This window comes from Caenorhabditis briggsae (assembly GCF_000004555.2).
Source record: "Caenorhabditis briggsae complete genome, chrX, whole genome shotgun sequence".
NCBI lineage: Eukaryota > Metazoa > Nematoda > Chromadorea > Rhabditida > Rhabditidae > Caenorhabditis > Caenorhabditis briggsae.
This window is the reverse complement of record NC_013491.2, coordinates 5,091,053-5,108,635: the sequence shown is the minus strand read 5'-3', so window position 1 is coordinate 5,108,635 and position 17,583 is coordinate 5,091,053. Positions and strand designations below refer to the sequence as shown.

General features: G+C 36.3%; 2 protein-coding genes across 2 annotated transcripts; both read right to left on the bottom strand.

The window, feature by feature from the left end:
- Window positions 1-756: 756 nt before the first annotated feature.
- On the bottom strand, window positions 757-4,332 carry CBG17334 (the record flags this gene model as incomplete). The annotated part of the gene is made up of 7 exons (XM_002643917.1): window positions 757-835; window positions 928-1,075; window positions 1,284-1,375; window positions 2,722-2,870; window positions 3,827-3,896; window positions 3,958-4,105; window positions 4,236-4,332. 7 exons carry the CDS (start codon window positions 4,330-4,332, stop codon window positions 757-759), a joined length of 783 nt encoding a protein of 260 aa, XP_002643963.1.
- A 7,844-nt stretch (window positions 4,333-12,176) lies between these two features.
- CBG17333 lies at window positions 12,177-14,441 on the bottom strand (the record flags this gene model as incomplete). Its single annotated transcript, XM_045239133.1, has 4 exons — window positions 12,177-12,313; window positions 13,711-13,809; window positions 13,856-14,122; window positions 14,387-14,441. The coding sequence occupies 4 exons, from the start codon at window positions 14,439-14,441 to the stop codon at window positions 12,177-12,179; spliced, it is 558 nt and encodes a 185-aa protein (XP_045096167.1).
- Window positions 14,442-17,583: the final 3,142 nt, after the last annotated feature.

Sequence of the window (17,583 nt, the reverse complement as noted above, 5' to 3'; positions counted from 1 at the left end):
TCGGGAAATTAGAAATTTATGAATTTTGGAACTTTTGCGTGTTCACGAATTTTTTGGAATTTATGAATTTTTGAAGAATTACGAATTTTAAGAAATTCTAAAAACTGAAATTGTTCGCAGGTTTATGGTAATACATACAGCGTAGGCGCCAGTGATGTGGAGCGGCGCGACATTTCTCGAATTTCAAAACTTTGACTTTTCGAATTTTTTTCGAGTTTCTAAAATTTTCAAAATTTAGCATTTTCTTTGAATATATGAATTTTTTGGAATTTACGAATTTTCAAAAAGTATTTCGATTTCCAGAAAAAATTTAGAATCTAATATACAAGCTTCAGATTTTTTTGGAATTGTTGGAAATTCAGATAATTCCTTAAATTAAGAAGCTCTGAAATTCCTATATGCGGTCCCGAAGATTTAATCAAAGTCGAAGTTCTAAAAATATTGACGTTTCCTTGTAACTTAAAATTTATTTCAGCACCATTTTACATTAAAACTGTTAGAAAAACGTTTTTATGAAACAACAAAAAGTACAGGGTAGGGTTTTCGAAATATTATTATGATAACAATTGAGATCAAGACTAATGAGGAGAGAAACATTGAAAGCTGTTGAATATTGTCATTGCAGGGTACGGTAAGGGGATTTGTTTTTGTTTTTTTGTTCTGATTTTTTCTGATGAAAGAAAACAATGGAAATGATTAAGAATATGATGATAATTTTGAGATATTTGTTGGAATTGGAGCAATTGGAGCACAGATTCAGACCATGTTGGCTACTGCGTCACCGTTCCTCTGCCCAGGAGGCTGCTGGTGAACTGCTGTGTACTCTCCAGAGACCCTGGAAATATAAAAAATTGCTTTTCGGAACAATTTTCAGGTTTCTGAGCTAGTAAAAGAACTGCAAAGATAGAAATAGAAGAAAAAACATACATTGGTGGCTTACTGTCGTTATTGTTGTTAATAGTGGCCGTCGCGTACTTGGAGTAGTGGTGTGGATTGCGCACCTTGAACTTGTACAAGCAGTAGGCCAGGAAAATGATAATGGCGATGAATACGAGAAGTGTCACCACGGGTGGCCCTGTAGAAGAAGAAAATTCGTGAATTGAAAATTGTTTGAAAGTAGACATCAAGTTAATTTTTTCTGTTACTGAATGTAAGCTTTTCTTTCAAAACGTTACTCACAAATAGAAGACACAGGACAAATAGGTTCCCAGAAGTGTTTTTTCTTTTGATTGTTACCCGAAAACCTTATATTAGAAGATCTCAATAGTGTTAAGAAGACATACAGTAAGCGCAGACTGGCGGAGTAATAACAGGATGAACTCTGACCGGATCAGATATCATATCGCACGCAGCTCCCATCCATCCGAGTTCACAGCTGAAATTTGAGATTATTGAAAATCGAAAACAGGCTCAAATTATATTAGGTTGGCGGGAAAGTCTTTGTCACTCTGTTTGTTTAATCACTGTTCTCGTATATGGAGGCTGTGTATGATATCGACTCTAGTGAATAACAAGGTGATAAGAACCTTCCATATAAACAAGTCCCCATCTCCTTCCCTGCTCCTCATCTGTAATTGAAACGATATGTTTGTTCCCACTGCTATTCACATCAGACATGTTTTGATTTACCTCTTCCTATCTCACACCACGATGAAGGATTCGGAAACTTTCTTGAAGAATGTGTACAACACACATGCCCCTCACTACAATACTATTCGCAATTGGTTCCATCGTTTCGAAAAAGATGACTTCTCGCTCGATGAAAGGATCGCTCTGGGAGACCCCGTGAGTTGGATTTGGACAAGCTGAAGCACGCATTGCAATCGGATCCATTTCAATCTAGCCGTGAACTATCTGTCACATTCGGAGTTCACCATAGCACAGTCCTTGAAAGTTTGAAGTCTCTTGGAATGAGAAAACTTTTTGGTCGATTCATACCTCATCACCTGACTCAAGCCAACCTTGACCGCCGAGTCGACGATTCGATTACTCTTCTCACTCTCCACGCGGGCGATCGATGGCTGGACCGGCTAATAACCGGAGATGAGAAGTGGGTCTTCTACGATAATCACCACATGAAATCCCATTGGGTTGGAGAATGAGAGATCCCACATGATGTCCCCAAACCCGACCTTCATCCGAAAAAAGTTATGCTCTCTGTGTGGTGGGGAGTGGACGGCCCCATCTACTGGGAACTTCTGCCCGAGGGCAAAACAATAACTGGAGACCTCTACACTACTCAACTACGAAACCTCAAGAAAGCAGTCGACCGTTCGGCCCTGAAAGACAAGAAAGTGTACTGTCAACATGATAACGCTCGCCCACATGTTTCGAAACAAGTGAAGCAGGAGCTGATGGGATATGGATGGAATGTTCTCCCTCACCCCCCGTATTCTCCTGATCTTGCTCCTTCCGACTATTGGTTATTTGGCGATATGACACGTGCCTTCGAAGGAAGAAGCTTCAATTCCCGTGGAGCGGTCGAAGCGGCACTCAAACAATACTTTGCCTCACGCCCGGCTGGATTCTACCGCAATGGAATCCATAAATTGAGGGAACGTTGGAGACATGTTGTTGATAATGATGGACAATATAATTAATTATTCGGTTATTTTTTCTTTGAGAAATAAACTATTGAAAAAGTGACAAAGACTTTCCCGCCAACCTAATATAATGGCTCGAGCGCCCGCGAAAAAAGTGAAAAAAGGAAAAAAGACTCACACACAGCTGAAATGTCCGGTTGAGGTCTCAACGTGACACTGATCGGCGTGTTTGCAGCTGGCCATTTCTTCACCATAGCAATAACGGAAGCCCGTTGGGAGAATGTACTGCTTCTCCCCTTTCAGACGGTATGAGGCGGACATGCCTTGCTGAAAATGAGCCGGGTAACGAAACATGTATTGTGGGTATGGATGGAAATGGGTGAGGCATTCATATTAAATTCTACGAAGGCCATAAAAGTTATAAAATGGAGAGAGGGATCCTAGCTCCAAGAAAATGTAAAAATTGACTTCAAGAATAAAATTGAGAATAAAGTTAAGAATTTTCAATTTTAGGGTTAGTTTCTAATTTTGTGAAAAAAGGTCAATTTAAAATTGAGAGATGTCTTTGCAAAAAAAAGGTATCGCATTTTCTCCTAGCTCAATGATCTATGAAAGATATCAAAATATCTATGAAAGATATCCTATGAAAGATATCAAAAATATTTAAACTGATAAAATATTGGTGATATTATGATAAATTTTTAATCAAATTTTTTTAATATCTTATGGAGAAACCGAGATAATTGAGCTCAAAGTGCTCGTATTGGGTGAGCATCTATCAGACCATTTCTGGTATCTGCATTTTGAGCTTAATTATCTCGGATCCTATAAGAGATATCAAAAATATGTTTGCTGATAAAAAATTTGTGATATAAATATAAAAAATTTATCAGTTCACAAACTTGTTATATCTTTCGAAGCAACCGAGATAATTGGGCTCAAAGTGCACGTGTTGGATGCGTCTCTATTAGTGCATTGGATGTATTTCCATTTTGAGCTTAATTATCTCGGCTCATATGGAAAATATCAAAAATCTGTCAACTGATAAAATGTTGGTGAAATCATGATAATTAATTCATCAGTAAAAAATTTCTGCATATCTGTGACAGGAAACGAGATAATCTAGCTCAACGTACACAAGTTACTAGTAGAGCATTCGCAAAGATAATATTCAAGAATGAAATGTCTGAATTTTCAAAAAAACCCCGCAAACTCAAAATAGATTTTGATTTTTATTTGGTTTCTCTTCAAAATCACGGAGCCCCCTAAAATCAAAAACCAACCGCGGAGCACTCGTAAACTCCATCATCTTTCTCTGGCTGATAATTGGTGATCTCCACGTAGGACGCATCTCTGGAAGAACAAGAAAAACTGGTTGCTGTTTAACTTGTAATTGATCATTCTGTCTTCTTACATTTTCGTTTTGACATATTCTGGTTTAATCACCGTCCCGCCACGCAGCCATCGTAACGATCCGGATTTTCCGCTTGGATGTTCACAACGAATCAACACACTGGATCCCTGCTCCACGCCTATTAGGGTTGTGCCAGCGTGAACACTTTCTGAAAAATTTTTGGAATTTTTTTCTTATCAATATTATTCAAAATGACTCATGTTTTCTATTTTTTTTCCACTTTAAACTTTTTTCAGAGCTCAAAAAAAGCTGGAAAAAAAACAATGAGTCAGACTCACCTTGCAGTCTTAGAATGTGCTCTCCGGCCATTGTGGCACCAAAAATAGTGGAAAGTAAGAAAAGAATTTGAACAATGTTATAAAGTTGTCCAGACATTTTTCTATATGGGTCTGTAATACATATTATTATGTCCAGATGAACAAGAATTGAGGGAGTGTCGTGGGAAGAGGATGGCAACGAAAAAAAAAATAATAAGAAGGACAACTGGTTGCTTGGTATGTGACGGATCGTATAATACCAAAAAACGTAATATTCAGAATAGAAAATAGGAGAGAGAGAGGTTTATGGTAATACATACAGCGTAGGCGCCAGTGATGTGGAGCGGCGCGACATTTCTCGAATTTCGAAATATTTAACAAAAATTACGATTTCAAAACTCCAACAGAACTGCTTGGAACAAAAATTGATTAAATAATAAACTTGAAAGTCGGCAAAAATGAGGTGATAAGAATGATAAGAGGAGGGGTGTGCTTTTTTTCTGTCTAATCGATGACTAGAATGGAAAATACCCTCAGTTCTAAAATAGGAAAAAAAGGAGAAAGACAATACGCGGCCTAGACAAACAATGAATAATCAGGGGTGAAAATATGGGGGAAATTTTTAAAATATTTTGACTGACTGCACTGCCTGGCTCCTCAAAATAATAAGATCTTCTTTTTATATCGAAAAGTCCAGCAGTGCAAACATTACAAGAATAAAGTCAGTCCTCCTACGTGTTCTTATCATGTTGTTTTGTCGTAGCGTACCGTTTGGGGTACTTGAGAATTGAGAAAAATTGTGATATGATATCATTGAAATTTGAGAGCAAATTTTACAAAAGCTGCTCGGTAGGGGTGTAACCAGTCTCAAGATCTGGATGTTTGGAGACAAGACCAAACCCACACGGAGAATCCGATAGCTGCCTGATATCATTATTTGACATAAAAATGACGTCAAGTGAGAAACAGGGGGGTTTTCCTTTTTTTTTTGAGAATTCCAAAAACTAACGACGACATAGAAAGAACCAAAAACTGAACACGAAAAATAGCATCATTGCTGGAAGTTGATTTTTTCTTTTAATTTCTTGTTTTTTAATTTTGATCCTGATGCTTTAGATACAGTAACTTTGCAATTAAGGAACTTTTGGAAAATTCCTAATTTTCGGATATTTGCCGATTTCTGAAAAACACATGTTTTCACTTTTTAAGTACAAAAACGGGACAATAAAAATAGAACCGGTACAAAAAGTTTTAAAAATTGTTTTCTAGAAATTGGAAGATATCTGAATAACAAGGAATTTTCAAAAATTCTGGAAGGGCAAAATTTTCAACTTTGGTCTATTTCAAAACGTCTCATATTTTCAAAGCGATCGGAAACTTGACAGTCGAGCTCCAGACTCCAATAAATGGTCGCAATGGCTGAAAATCAACTGAAAATTTGGTTTTTGTCAATCTAATTGACTGATACTGTAGGTTTTGAAGAATAATACTTTGAAAATCAAAAAAAAAACTTCAAATGTTTTTTGGAATAAAAAAAAGTTAGAAAAAAAAGTTTTCGGAATTAAAATCAGAAATTCCTAAAACTCTTAATTCAAAAATTGATAATTATAAAAAATGTCACCGAAAAATTGCGGTTAGTGGGTAATAAAGGGAGTTGCCCCGAAACTATGACTTATTCGAAAAAGGGCACTTCTCTTAAATAAGAACTCCCTTCAGAAGACACATTGAACACACGAATATAACGGGAAGAAAACTGTCACTGTTACTTTTCTGCTTCATCTTATCAATTTTCTAGTCAACACAGTTTTTGTCCAGCGCTTAACATGGAAAACGTTACAAATTTCATTTTATCACACTGAAAAACGAGCACACAAGCGCGGTACTTTGGACGGAGACGGTAACGTTGTACAATTTGAAAAATTCGGAACGAAGTTATGAATTTTGATATGATATCATACACACACCGATATATGTATTTCATGTGTGCTTTCACGAGGGCGGACACCACAGAGAAACCAAGCAAACAATTGGATCTACGTAAATCGGAGAAAAGGGGTTTTGACAGCTTTTCAAATTTGGAATCCAATCAAAGGTGCGAAAAGTATCTCTCATCAGCAAGCGCAGACCACCCACGCTTTTTGTTTTCTTTTCTCTTTGATCCCTGTTGATTTTTACGCAATTTTTGTTAAAATGGACCAAAACATAAAAAAGTGAAAAAGACAGTTCTACAAAAACGGAAGTGAGAAATGTTATAACCAAACATCCAATTGTCTTTCTTCCTTTACACTCGAACCTCATAAGACTACGGTCTCGCCACTCTCTCTAAAAAGTCATAAATTAAACCCTCTGGGAAATAAATAGCAGAAGGACAAGATCTACGTTCCGATATGAGCGACGGAATGATCTGAGTTTGATAAATCAGAAAAAAGAGTCAAAGAAAAAAGGACCCCACCCCAAAAATGGGTGACGTGGGACACGCCATATTGACCAGGATTTATGACAGGTCTCCCTCGTAGGTGAAGAAGACTTTTGGGACAATGACTCAGATCACTTTTTTCCGCGAATTTCAATAAATTCGATGCGTTTCTATGCAAATATTCTCCTGCAAAACGAAGCCCCCGCAGTTTTTTGAGGTTTTTTTTCTTCTTCTCGTTTTTTTGTTAAGTGTTTGTACGATGTCTTTGATGTCAAAGAAAATGTGGTTTGTAGCTTTTGTATTGAGTCATGAAGAAGTCAAAACATCTACAGTATCATGGTTAGGTAAGATTGTGCAAGAAAATTCATTTTTCGTGAATTTTATTAGAATACTAGGCTGTTGGCTTGTAACTTTAGGACAAAAGTTAAGGGGGTTCGTGTTTTGGACGAATAGTGGCAATGAAGTTTGCAAATATTTTATTTTACACGTGTGTGAGGTCCCGTACCTTTTATTGAATGCGTAAATAAATAGTTTCTAGTTAGAACTTGCCCAAAACCTACTGTAGAGCGGGTCATTGTCAGAACTTGGTTGAAAGTTGAAAGTTGATATACTACTAGGTCGCAACCTTGTCATAATTCTGTTTAATCGGCTCAAGTAGCGGTCCAGAATCTGACCAAACTCCGACCAGAAGTTGCCAACGACGTTCGAGTACTGACACAGGCTCAGCTAAACTTGAAAACGTTATCATTTGAAAGTTGAGGAACCTAATTGAGAACCTAATTTTTGAAAAATCAGCCCGGAGACTGTTCAATTTGGGAATTTTTGGAAAGTTTCTCAGAAAGTTTTCACTTATGCTCATATCGCTATGACTAAATTTTCTTTCAATAACTACAGTAATCCACGGCTTGCTGAAAAACAGTTATTTTGAGTTTAAAGATCTGTTGCGAATTACCTAGGTACGTTAAGTATAGTCGCAAAAATGATGGGTAGTACTTAAAAAAACAACTGATAGGATTGAGCAAAAAAGTTAAGAACCCAAAAGTTTTAGGATCAAAAAATCTGGCAACCAAAAAATTCTAAGATCCATAAAATCTAAAAACCAGAATATGTGCTAAGCATCAATATTAACCGGAGAGAGCCAAAAAATCTTAAATTTCAGGGGAATTCCACCTACTAACAAAAGTTTTGGATTCTGGCTTGAAACTTGTCTTATCATATCAGTTCGAAAAAAATGGTTCAAAAAATCAGTTGCACCTAGGCCTAAACAAAAACCGTATACCTATTTTTCTTATCACTATTTCTTTGAAAAAACACATTTAAACTACTTCTAATCACCGCTTCCAAAATGTGAATCACACGTGAAAGCTATAAATGCCAAGACCGGTGTGTGATAATCTACATCAAAAGCCAAATAGTTTTCAAAAATTCTTTGATTTTACTGCGTCACTGTAGACTAGGAATTTTTGCAAGACATCTTTAATGACTTTAATGTAGTTCACTTCTTGGTCCGATCAGGAATTTGCCCTTGTTCTGACATCATTTGCGCCGAATGGACGCATTGTGACCAAGGATTTTGAAACTGGACAGTGACGATGTTAGCGAAAGTTAGAAGATTAGTTCGATGGTTGATTTTTAACATAGAGTGATTAGTATTTCCGCTATCGAAATGTTTTCAACAAGAATAAAACCGAGACATGTTTGGCCTCTGCTTTGGAACTTTTGTTTCAGGTGTTTCGTTTCCTCTGCTTTGGTTAGCACATGCTATTCTGATTCTATCTGCCCATCCACAGTTTCTTTTTATACTACGCTGGTTATCAGTTGCATCACAAAATACAGTAGGAAAATGAGATACCGAGATTTTCACTACTCACGTCAGTTTCTCATATCAATCAGTATCAATCGCATCATCGTGACTCACTTATCATCATTGAGATTTGTCAAGGAAATTTGTGTTTTGACTGCAGATTTCCACGACAAGGGGGATTCCCGAAAAAGAGAATTGAGGAGGGATTGCGAAATATATAGCAAAAAAATTGTTTTCAAAAATTACAAGCCTTTTATACTGGAATAAATCAGCTACCGTATCCAAAAAAATAAGAAAACACTCGTCTTTCGAGGAAAAAACACTTGACATTTTTCATTCGCTCGTTTTATATCAAATATCTGATCAAAAAAGTGCTCAGACAGTCAACACTTGAAAGATCTTGGAGGTGAAGGAAAATAAAAAGTGATCCTACAGTACTACTCAAGTAAATTGGTCGTGTTTTTAATAGTCGAGCCATGGTCCATATCAACTATGTGAAAAACAAAGTTAAAAAGTGAATCTCGCTCTATTAGTATGGTAGGGGTAAAATAGTTGTAACTCAAATAAAACTAGAACGCTAATGACTGCACACTGTCACGTGTCAGAATGCATACCGTAACTCCCAAAATGCTCCGAAAAATGTTTTGTCTCCGATCGTTTAATGTATCCAATATTTTTTTGACCTTTTAATATAACGATAATAATTTTGTTGATAGAGCATTTTTCAATGATTTTGAATACTTAGAAAAATTAAGTCGATGCTGTAAGTGTCGCAGGCTCTAGATTACAAAGTTTACGGTATTAGTAACTAATTGAATGTTTAAAAAAAACACACGCTTAACAAAACCCCAATCTTATTGAACATCGTTCGGTTTTGTATACCAATGTTTTGTGTTTTAACGAAAATACAATTATTTTCCTTAGAATTATCACGATTCAAAAAAATGTGAACATTTTCGTTGAATTCAAAATAGTCGATTACATAAAACTACAAAATTTCAGAAAAATCGAGCAGCTTGAAATTTTTTAAAAAGTAATTTGCCTTGCGGCTATTCTTTTTTTTTGACATGGTTCTCAAACTTGGCGTCTCGGCTCACAGGCCGATCTATACGCCGCCTAAGCTGGCTATCCGCGACAGCCAGCCAGGCCCCCAAACACGGTGAGAAACGACGGCGATTATAAAAGGGCCCCATAGCGAGCGGCCGACATCTCCCGGGTTCCGCCGCCCGCTATGTTTTACGTGGCCCTCCGAGGGAGAGAGTGCTAAAATCAAGAGACGCAGAGAGCAGAGATAGAGAGATTAAAATGAGATTAAAATTAATGTTGTTTCCTGTCAGAAAAAAAATTAAAAATTGATAAACTGACAAAATGTTTTTGATATTAGGTTGTTCAGAATGTTCCGGTCATTTTTGATTGATTATTTTTTATCTTTGTTTTTGTGAAATAGGATACAGAAGAGTCTGCTATTGTTTTGTTGCGGGGTCTAAAAGTCTCAATATCCGACTTTAAATTAGAACACTAATCACTGTACATCTTCTCGTCAGAATTGATACTGTAACTCTGAAAAAGCTACAGCTTGCTACCTCCGATCTTTTAATTCATTCGATATCGTTTTGAACTTTGGTTTTGATTTTCCGTTTTTAAAATGACTTTTTTTCTGAGAAAATCTAGTGTACCGTGAACACTCTAATAGAAAGCCACCCTATACTTGTACTTTGAACTCAATTATCTAATGTTTTCAAAATATATGAAAATTCTGTTAATTAATAAAATATTGGTTATATTATGAGAAACATTTTATTAATTGACAGTTTTTTGTTATCTCTCATAGAAATTGAGATAATTAAGCAGGAAGTCTACAAATAGTGTAGCATCCTATTAGAGCGGTTACAGTAATGGTTATAATTTTGTTGAGAAACCACTTTTCGATATGTTTAAAAAAACCAAGAAAAAATTAGTTGAATTTGTCAGTATGGCATCCTCTAAATCACAGAGTTCACGGTATTAGTAATACATTGAATGTAAAAACAGATACTCAAAAAATCACAATCGTATTATGCAAAATTTGTCTTTGTACGCCAATGTTACGGTTTTTAACGCATATTCTATCAATATCTCCGTTGATACTTCGATTCAGAAAAATTAAATATTTTCATTGGATTCAGAGTAGTTGATTACATAAAACTACAATTTTCAGAAAAAGTTATCAATTCGATCTCAAAACAATTTTCAAAAAGTAATTTGCCTTGCGGCTATTCTTTTTTTTTGACATGGTTCTCAAACTTGGCGTCTCGGCTCACAGGCCGATCTATACGCCGCCTAAGCTGGCTATCCGCGACAGCCAGCCAGGCCCCCAAACACAGTGAGAAACGACGGCGATTATAAAAGGGCCCCATAGCGAGCGGCCGACATCTCCCGGGTTCCGCCGCCCGCTATGTTTTGCGTGGCCCTCCGAGGGAGAGAGTGCTAAAATCAAGAGACGCAGAGAGCAGAGATAGAGAGGCTAAAATGGAACAGCTAGAAAAATGCTTTAAAGGGGGACTCCGACCAAAAATTTTTATTGCATTAAAATGTGTTAAAATTTATCAATTTTTCAAATATTATTCCGAAAAAATTCAAAGAAAATCCGAAATCCCCGAAAAACGGCGTTGAAAAGGAAAATAATTCAAAAAAAAGTGCCGCCGGGGGACGAGGATTTTCAGTGAGAAACCTAGGCCACGGCACCTGACAGCCTTTTTTTCAAGTCGCCGACAGTGGTTTTTACGTTTTTTACCTGCCAAACATGAAATTGAAAAAAACCCGGAAAATTTGCCACATAGGAAAGGCGCCCGCTGCCGTGGCATAGGTTTCTCACTGAAAATCCTCGTCCCCCGGCGGCACCTTTTTTTGAATTTTCTTCCTTTTCAACGCCGTTTTTCGGAAATTTCGGATTTTTTTTGAATTTTTTCGCAATAATATTCGGAAAATAGATAACCTTTAACACATTTCAATTCAACAGCGATTCCCGGCCGCGGTCGCCCTTTAAAGACGGTTTTGGGAGAGAAAAATGTCGTTTTAAGGGCAATCGAGGATGGGAAACGCGATTGTTTAGTTCATTTTGCAAGAAAACGTCGATGAAAAGAGAAATGGGGTTTTTTGAATGAACTGAAACTTTTTAAGGAAAAAAATCAATCAACCTGAAAATTTGCTAAGTTAGCAGAACAACGATACCTTTGAAAATATGACAATTGTTTTTGACTTTGATGGAGATTTAGTAACAAATGATTGAAAAAAATATATATATATCCTTCCGTAAACGAAAATGTGGGTATCTACAAAGTCAACAGAATCAGACGAATTTCGTTCTTTCTTCTTTGCTTTTTATTCCAAACGAACCCATTCGCATTAGCGGTTGTGTGCGGAAGTTACACGACACGATTACAGAAACACATCAGTCCAAAATGCAGAAAAATGAAACGATTCATTCTCACAATTGCAACTCACGATAAAAACACTCCATTTTTCACAAATTACAGAAAAATTTGAAGAGAGCCTTACTGTAGGTTAGACATATCAATTAAAAATTTTGAAGAAAAATGACAATTTAAAAAAATGTTTGCACTGATTTTGTTTTGAAGCGGGGAGAGTATGTGGCGTTTCAAAGCTGTACTGGGATCTAATTTTGTGTGTTAAAGCAAAAAGGAAATTAAAATTTTCGAGGGGTTTGGAAGATCAAGGTAAGAGGATTTTTTTAATTGTTCAATTATCCTTGAGATGGGTTAATCTCGGCGGTGCTTCCATAATGATAACTGATGGACTTGATACGCATTGTGCAAGCACATTCTCCGGATCTTGGTTCTCCATCCTCGTTCTGTGGTCCATAAGAGAACACTTGATAAGCTGAAAAAACAAATTGATGTATTTCAAAAATCAGAAATGTTTGTTATTTTTAAAACGTGGTTTTCGCCTGATTTTCTATTGATAACTCATTGATTTATCAAGAAACCTCAAAAAATCAACTTCCGGTGTTTTTCCTTTTTTACAAGACCCCAACATCCTCTGCCACCACCAAAATGGGTGTTTATTTGATTAAAGAGGAACCAAGGCGTCAATTAGAGAGAAAATTCTTTCTGAGGCAAAATAGAGGGAATGCGCGAGAGACAGGTTTTCTGAAACGATCGACTACATTCGTCGGAAGTTTACTTTTGCTACGCGAATCGCTTTTTAGACCAAGTTTTTATATGCGACCATCCAACGATGACAAAATTCTTCTTTTTTTTTATTTCTGTAGAATGGGTGTCAGGAGGAGATAAAAAGAAGAACATGAAGAATCAGAAGTGAATCTGGTTCAAAACGGTTTCCTGCTGATAACAGATTATAGGAACAGTGGAAACTTGGAAATTTCAAAACATTAAGAGATATACTACCTTGAAAACACGGTATTGTCCGGATTTCAGATAATTTCATGGCCCTGAAAAAAAGTCAAAAAATAAGAAATGCGTCTGACGGTAAGATCCAAGCGGAGAAATATCAAAATCATGAATTTATAAAAACTGAATATCTAAAGACTTTTTACCTGTTGACATCTTGTAATTTTCAAACATTCGAAGGCTACTAAAGTCATTTTGACTCATTTTCAGGAGTCTGGATCTCGAATGTCAAGTTTCCGATCTCTTTGAAAAATTTGGAGGGTGTGAAACAAACTTAAAATAAAAACTTGAAATTTAAACAATTTTTGAAAGACTCCTAGTATTTCAGGTACTGGGCAATTTCTTGAAAACACCAGTTTTTTTTCACATTATCAGTACGAAAACGGGTCTAAATGGGGTTTTTTTTCTCAAAAATTGACAAATAGCTGAAAAAATTTTTTAAACACTTCCGTGAATACGAAACCGTCAATCTAGATATTTTTTACACGCTCCGAACTTTTCAAAGTAATTGTAAATTTAACGGCCGAGCTCCAGAGTTGTGAAAATTGTCAAAACGGCTCAAAAAAATCAACTGCAAAATGCGTTTTTTTAAAAGGATATTTGACGTGCTTCATGACACCGAGGGGTAAATGTATATTAAAAATGTGAGATTTGAGAAAAAAATTTCTAAAATCATCAATTCATGCAAAATCATGTTTGAAAAAACTTTTCTGAGCCGAACATGTCATTTTCCAACTTTCAAAATCTTCTTATTTTCTTAATGCAAAAAATGTGAAGACAGCGCATTTATCAATATTTTTAAAGTAAGGAAGACATAAAAAAATTTTGACCATATTTATTTTTTTTGATATGAAAAAATTAACTTACCCTGGCAATATTGCCTGCATTCCTCCTCAGACCTCAATTGAAGACGGTTGCTATTGTCACCGACAATTTTGGTATTCTTCAAGGTGACTCCCAAGAATCCTAAAATGATATTTTGATTTTCAACATACAGAATTCAAAAATCTACCTTTACGAGAGGTTTGCTTGAGTCCACTGGTCATCGTGTAGTCTTCCAGTGAGTGTCCAATGGAAGTCTTAATGAAACACCTGGAATTTTTTTCGTGTTTTGGACAATTTTCGATTGAACACCTCTTTCTAACAGAATCAAAAGTATAGGCAATGCAGCATGGGCTGTTGGAGCAGGCAACACAACAGGCGGTGATTTCATCAGCAGGAAATTCATCTACAGTACCCCCGACCAGGTGGACGTTAGGAAGAAAAAGGCATGATTGTACTGAAATTGCACTTAAAGGGTTTTAAAAAATATGGATGTTAAAAATCCGAATTCTTTTAAGTTATAGGGAGATAAAAAGTTCAAATTTCAGTCTGTTTGTTTCTTTGCTTTGATTTTGTAAAGAATTCAAATTTTTAGTGCTTTTTTGATAGTACATGAAGTAAACAAAGAAGTGAAAGTTATGACCAACATAATCGTAAAATCGCACTTGATACCTTCGTGTCCTTTTCAGTGTAAAATGGTCTTTAAATTTGAAAAACTCACCAGCGGCTCCGCTGACTTGCATAAGCAAGAGAACAACAACCGAAGTGGCAACCATGCCACCCAGACTTTCCGTTGCTTTCTTAAAGTCCGAAATTTTGACAGCTTAATTGAACATACGTTTACCTAAAAACGAGAGGAGAGAAAATGATTTTCAAAGGGTTGGCGGGCGAAGTTGGTCACACTAACGATGCGTAAGATTCGAACATACACGACGACGGCACACCGGAAATGAATCGGGCGTCGTAGACTATTCTTCAGAAAACACACAGAGAGGGTTAATAGGTGGTAGAAAAAGACAGAAATCGTGGTGGAAGTCATTTAAAGGAGATAATTGAGGAAAAAAGGGAGAGAAACAGGTGGGAGAGAGAGAGGGAGAGGGGGAGAGGGCAGGAAGAACTGTTTAACTAGAAAATTACGGTCATTTATATGGGCGCGCGCCTTTTACTTCCATGGGCGGAATGGGACAACCTGTGTGTCCATTTGGTCGTCAATGGGAATAAGCTGAAGGGAGATGGAGACTACTTTATGAACAGAAATCAGACAGAGAGGAAGACGAAGAAGAGGCATTTACTTAGCATCTGTTCAGGTTTCGGTTCGTAATATGATACGAGTTTTCGGAAAACTGCTCTTCTTTTATTTTCATCTCTAACCGCCGTCAGCGAAACACCATAGTTATCAGCCGTTTTCAGTTCGAAAAATGAAAAATTCGAAATGATGAGCACATTTTTGACACCCTATATGATAAAATGTCATGTGTTCAGAGGTAATAACTCTAAATATGTCAAGAATTATAATCTCTTTTGATGTGCACCGCTCACTGAAAGTGAAGGTAGGTCATTTATGACAAAAAAAAAACAGAGAAATCATCAATTTGGAAATCTGTCAATATGGTATTTAACATCAGAAAATTTTTTGCTTTAAAAATTTTCCTTCAGATTTTCTTCACTCGGAAATAACAATAAAAAATTAGCGAAAAAAAGAAAGCCTGTGAAATGAAAATACAGTATATTTTTCCAAGAGAAGCTCATCTCATTACGTTCACTCTAAGCTAAATTATCTCGGCTCGTTTGAGAGATGTCAAAAATATGTCAACTGATAATATTTGGTGATTTTATGATAAATAACTTATCAATGAAATTTTTCTAATATATTCCGAATGAATCGAGATAAATGAGCTCAAAGGATACGTATACGATAAAAGCAAGTTCTCAGGTTACGGTAGTTTCAGCTTTGGGGCATTTTCGTCCTAGGATACCAAGTTTTGTAGTTCATAATATTGGAAACCATTCAATTTAAAGGTTTTCGTCTAAGTTAGTTTGCACAATTTCTAAAAAATGATTTTAGTAACTTTAAAAAATGTTCTGATTGACAAGCCTATTCGTATTTTCTCTTATGTAAGCCCACCGAAACCGTTGACTTTGAACTCAATTATCTCAATTCCTGTGAAAGATATCGAAAGTTTGTCAACTGATAGAAACTTGTTGATATCATGATAAAAAATTAACAGTTGACAGATTTTTTATGTATTTCACAGGAATCGAGTTAGCTCAGCTTAAGGTTAACTGTTTGGTTAAGAAAAACCATATTTCTTGTTATTCACACATGCCAACAATAGAAATAACATCTCAATTATCTCTAATAATGATTTATTAGTTGACAAGTTTCTGATACCATACCTTTCGAAGAAATCTAGATGATTCGAGTCAAAGATTAAGTAAATGGTCTGGTAGAAGGAATACAGTATTTTTTAAAATAACAAATAGTGGGCAAGACTCACTAGATGCATCCTATTTGAAAAAGGAATCAAATGCAGTTTTGTATTTTCAGTTAGATAATTACAAGATCCTCGAGTTTGACATATCCCGAACCTAATATCTCAGTACTTCTAATACCTAATTAGACCAAAAATTGTTGTCCTCACTCTCACTAGGTCGAAAGAAATTCACAAAAAAAATAATTTTATAAGAAATGATGGTCAAAAAGTGAGAGCGTTTCCCACGAGACAATTTTTTTCTCTAATCCGAAACTGATAAATCAAGTTGGGAGGTGCTTATATCTAAACACGTAGAAAAACAGGTTTTTCTGTTCAGATGACGTTCATTGTCTGAAACTCATCATGTCATCACTGAACACTCCGGAAGTCAATTTCCTTCTCGAACCGAAACAAAAATAAAAGTTCAGAAGGAAATGCGTAAAAAGCCTCAAACACCATCGTCGTCCCTCCTCCAGAAGTGGGAGGGGTTCTGAATCTCGACGACGTCATTTCTCAACCTTTCGCTATTTCCTTCTTATGGTCAAAAATACTTGAACTTTTCATTCCGACGAGCAACAACGAATCGTTTAACGTCAACAAGGAGAAGCTGAAGAGTTTTCTAGAGTAGTAAAAAATGAGATTGAAGTAGAGAGAAAAAAAAGAAAAGGAAGGAATGAAATCATCGCTTTTTATATATTGCTGGTAAGGATGTTTACTAAAATGGCACAAGCAAGAAGAAAAAGACGAAGAAAAACATTTTCCACGGCTCATTCTAGATGAGAAAAAGTTTTTTCTCAAATATGTCAGTGTACATCGACGTAACCCATCAGTCCATTTTGGTCCGTAACGTGAAGATATTCAGGAAACGAGGTAAAACACGACTTACGTCGTCTTCTTTCTTTTTTTTGTCTTTTTTGACAACTGAGGTATTAAGAAGAACGATGTGAGGATCAAGTCACTTCCGAATAATGTCAAACATAGCTGCTCGAAAAAGAAGTGACGAGGGGTTGACTCGAGTATTTGAATTGACTTGAGGGCTCAGAGTAGAAACATAAACCATCGGAGGAGTAGGGAGATCGAACTAAAAATAAAAAAAATGGGACCTTTGCATATTTTTTTTTGCAAAGCCATGTTCCTGCACCGATTGGCACAGAGACAATGGAAGACAAATGAGCTGCTTCTCCAGGAGGCAGTTCTAAACAGTGTCGTTAAATCTATGACCTTTTTTCCTGGGAGGCAAACAAATGGAACTTCACACAAAAACCATTCCGCCATCCCACACCGCTGATGAATGGAGATAAAACGCCCTGGTCTTCTTCATTGTTGTACAATGGGGTTTCGAGGATAATAAACCCGAGTTCTTTTCATCTTTCTATTTGAAAACCAAGTCTAACGATCATCGAATAGAGAGTTTTGAATGGGCTTCAGGTACTTTAAATGTGGA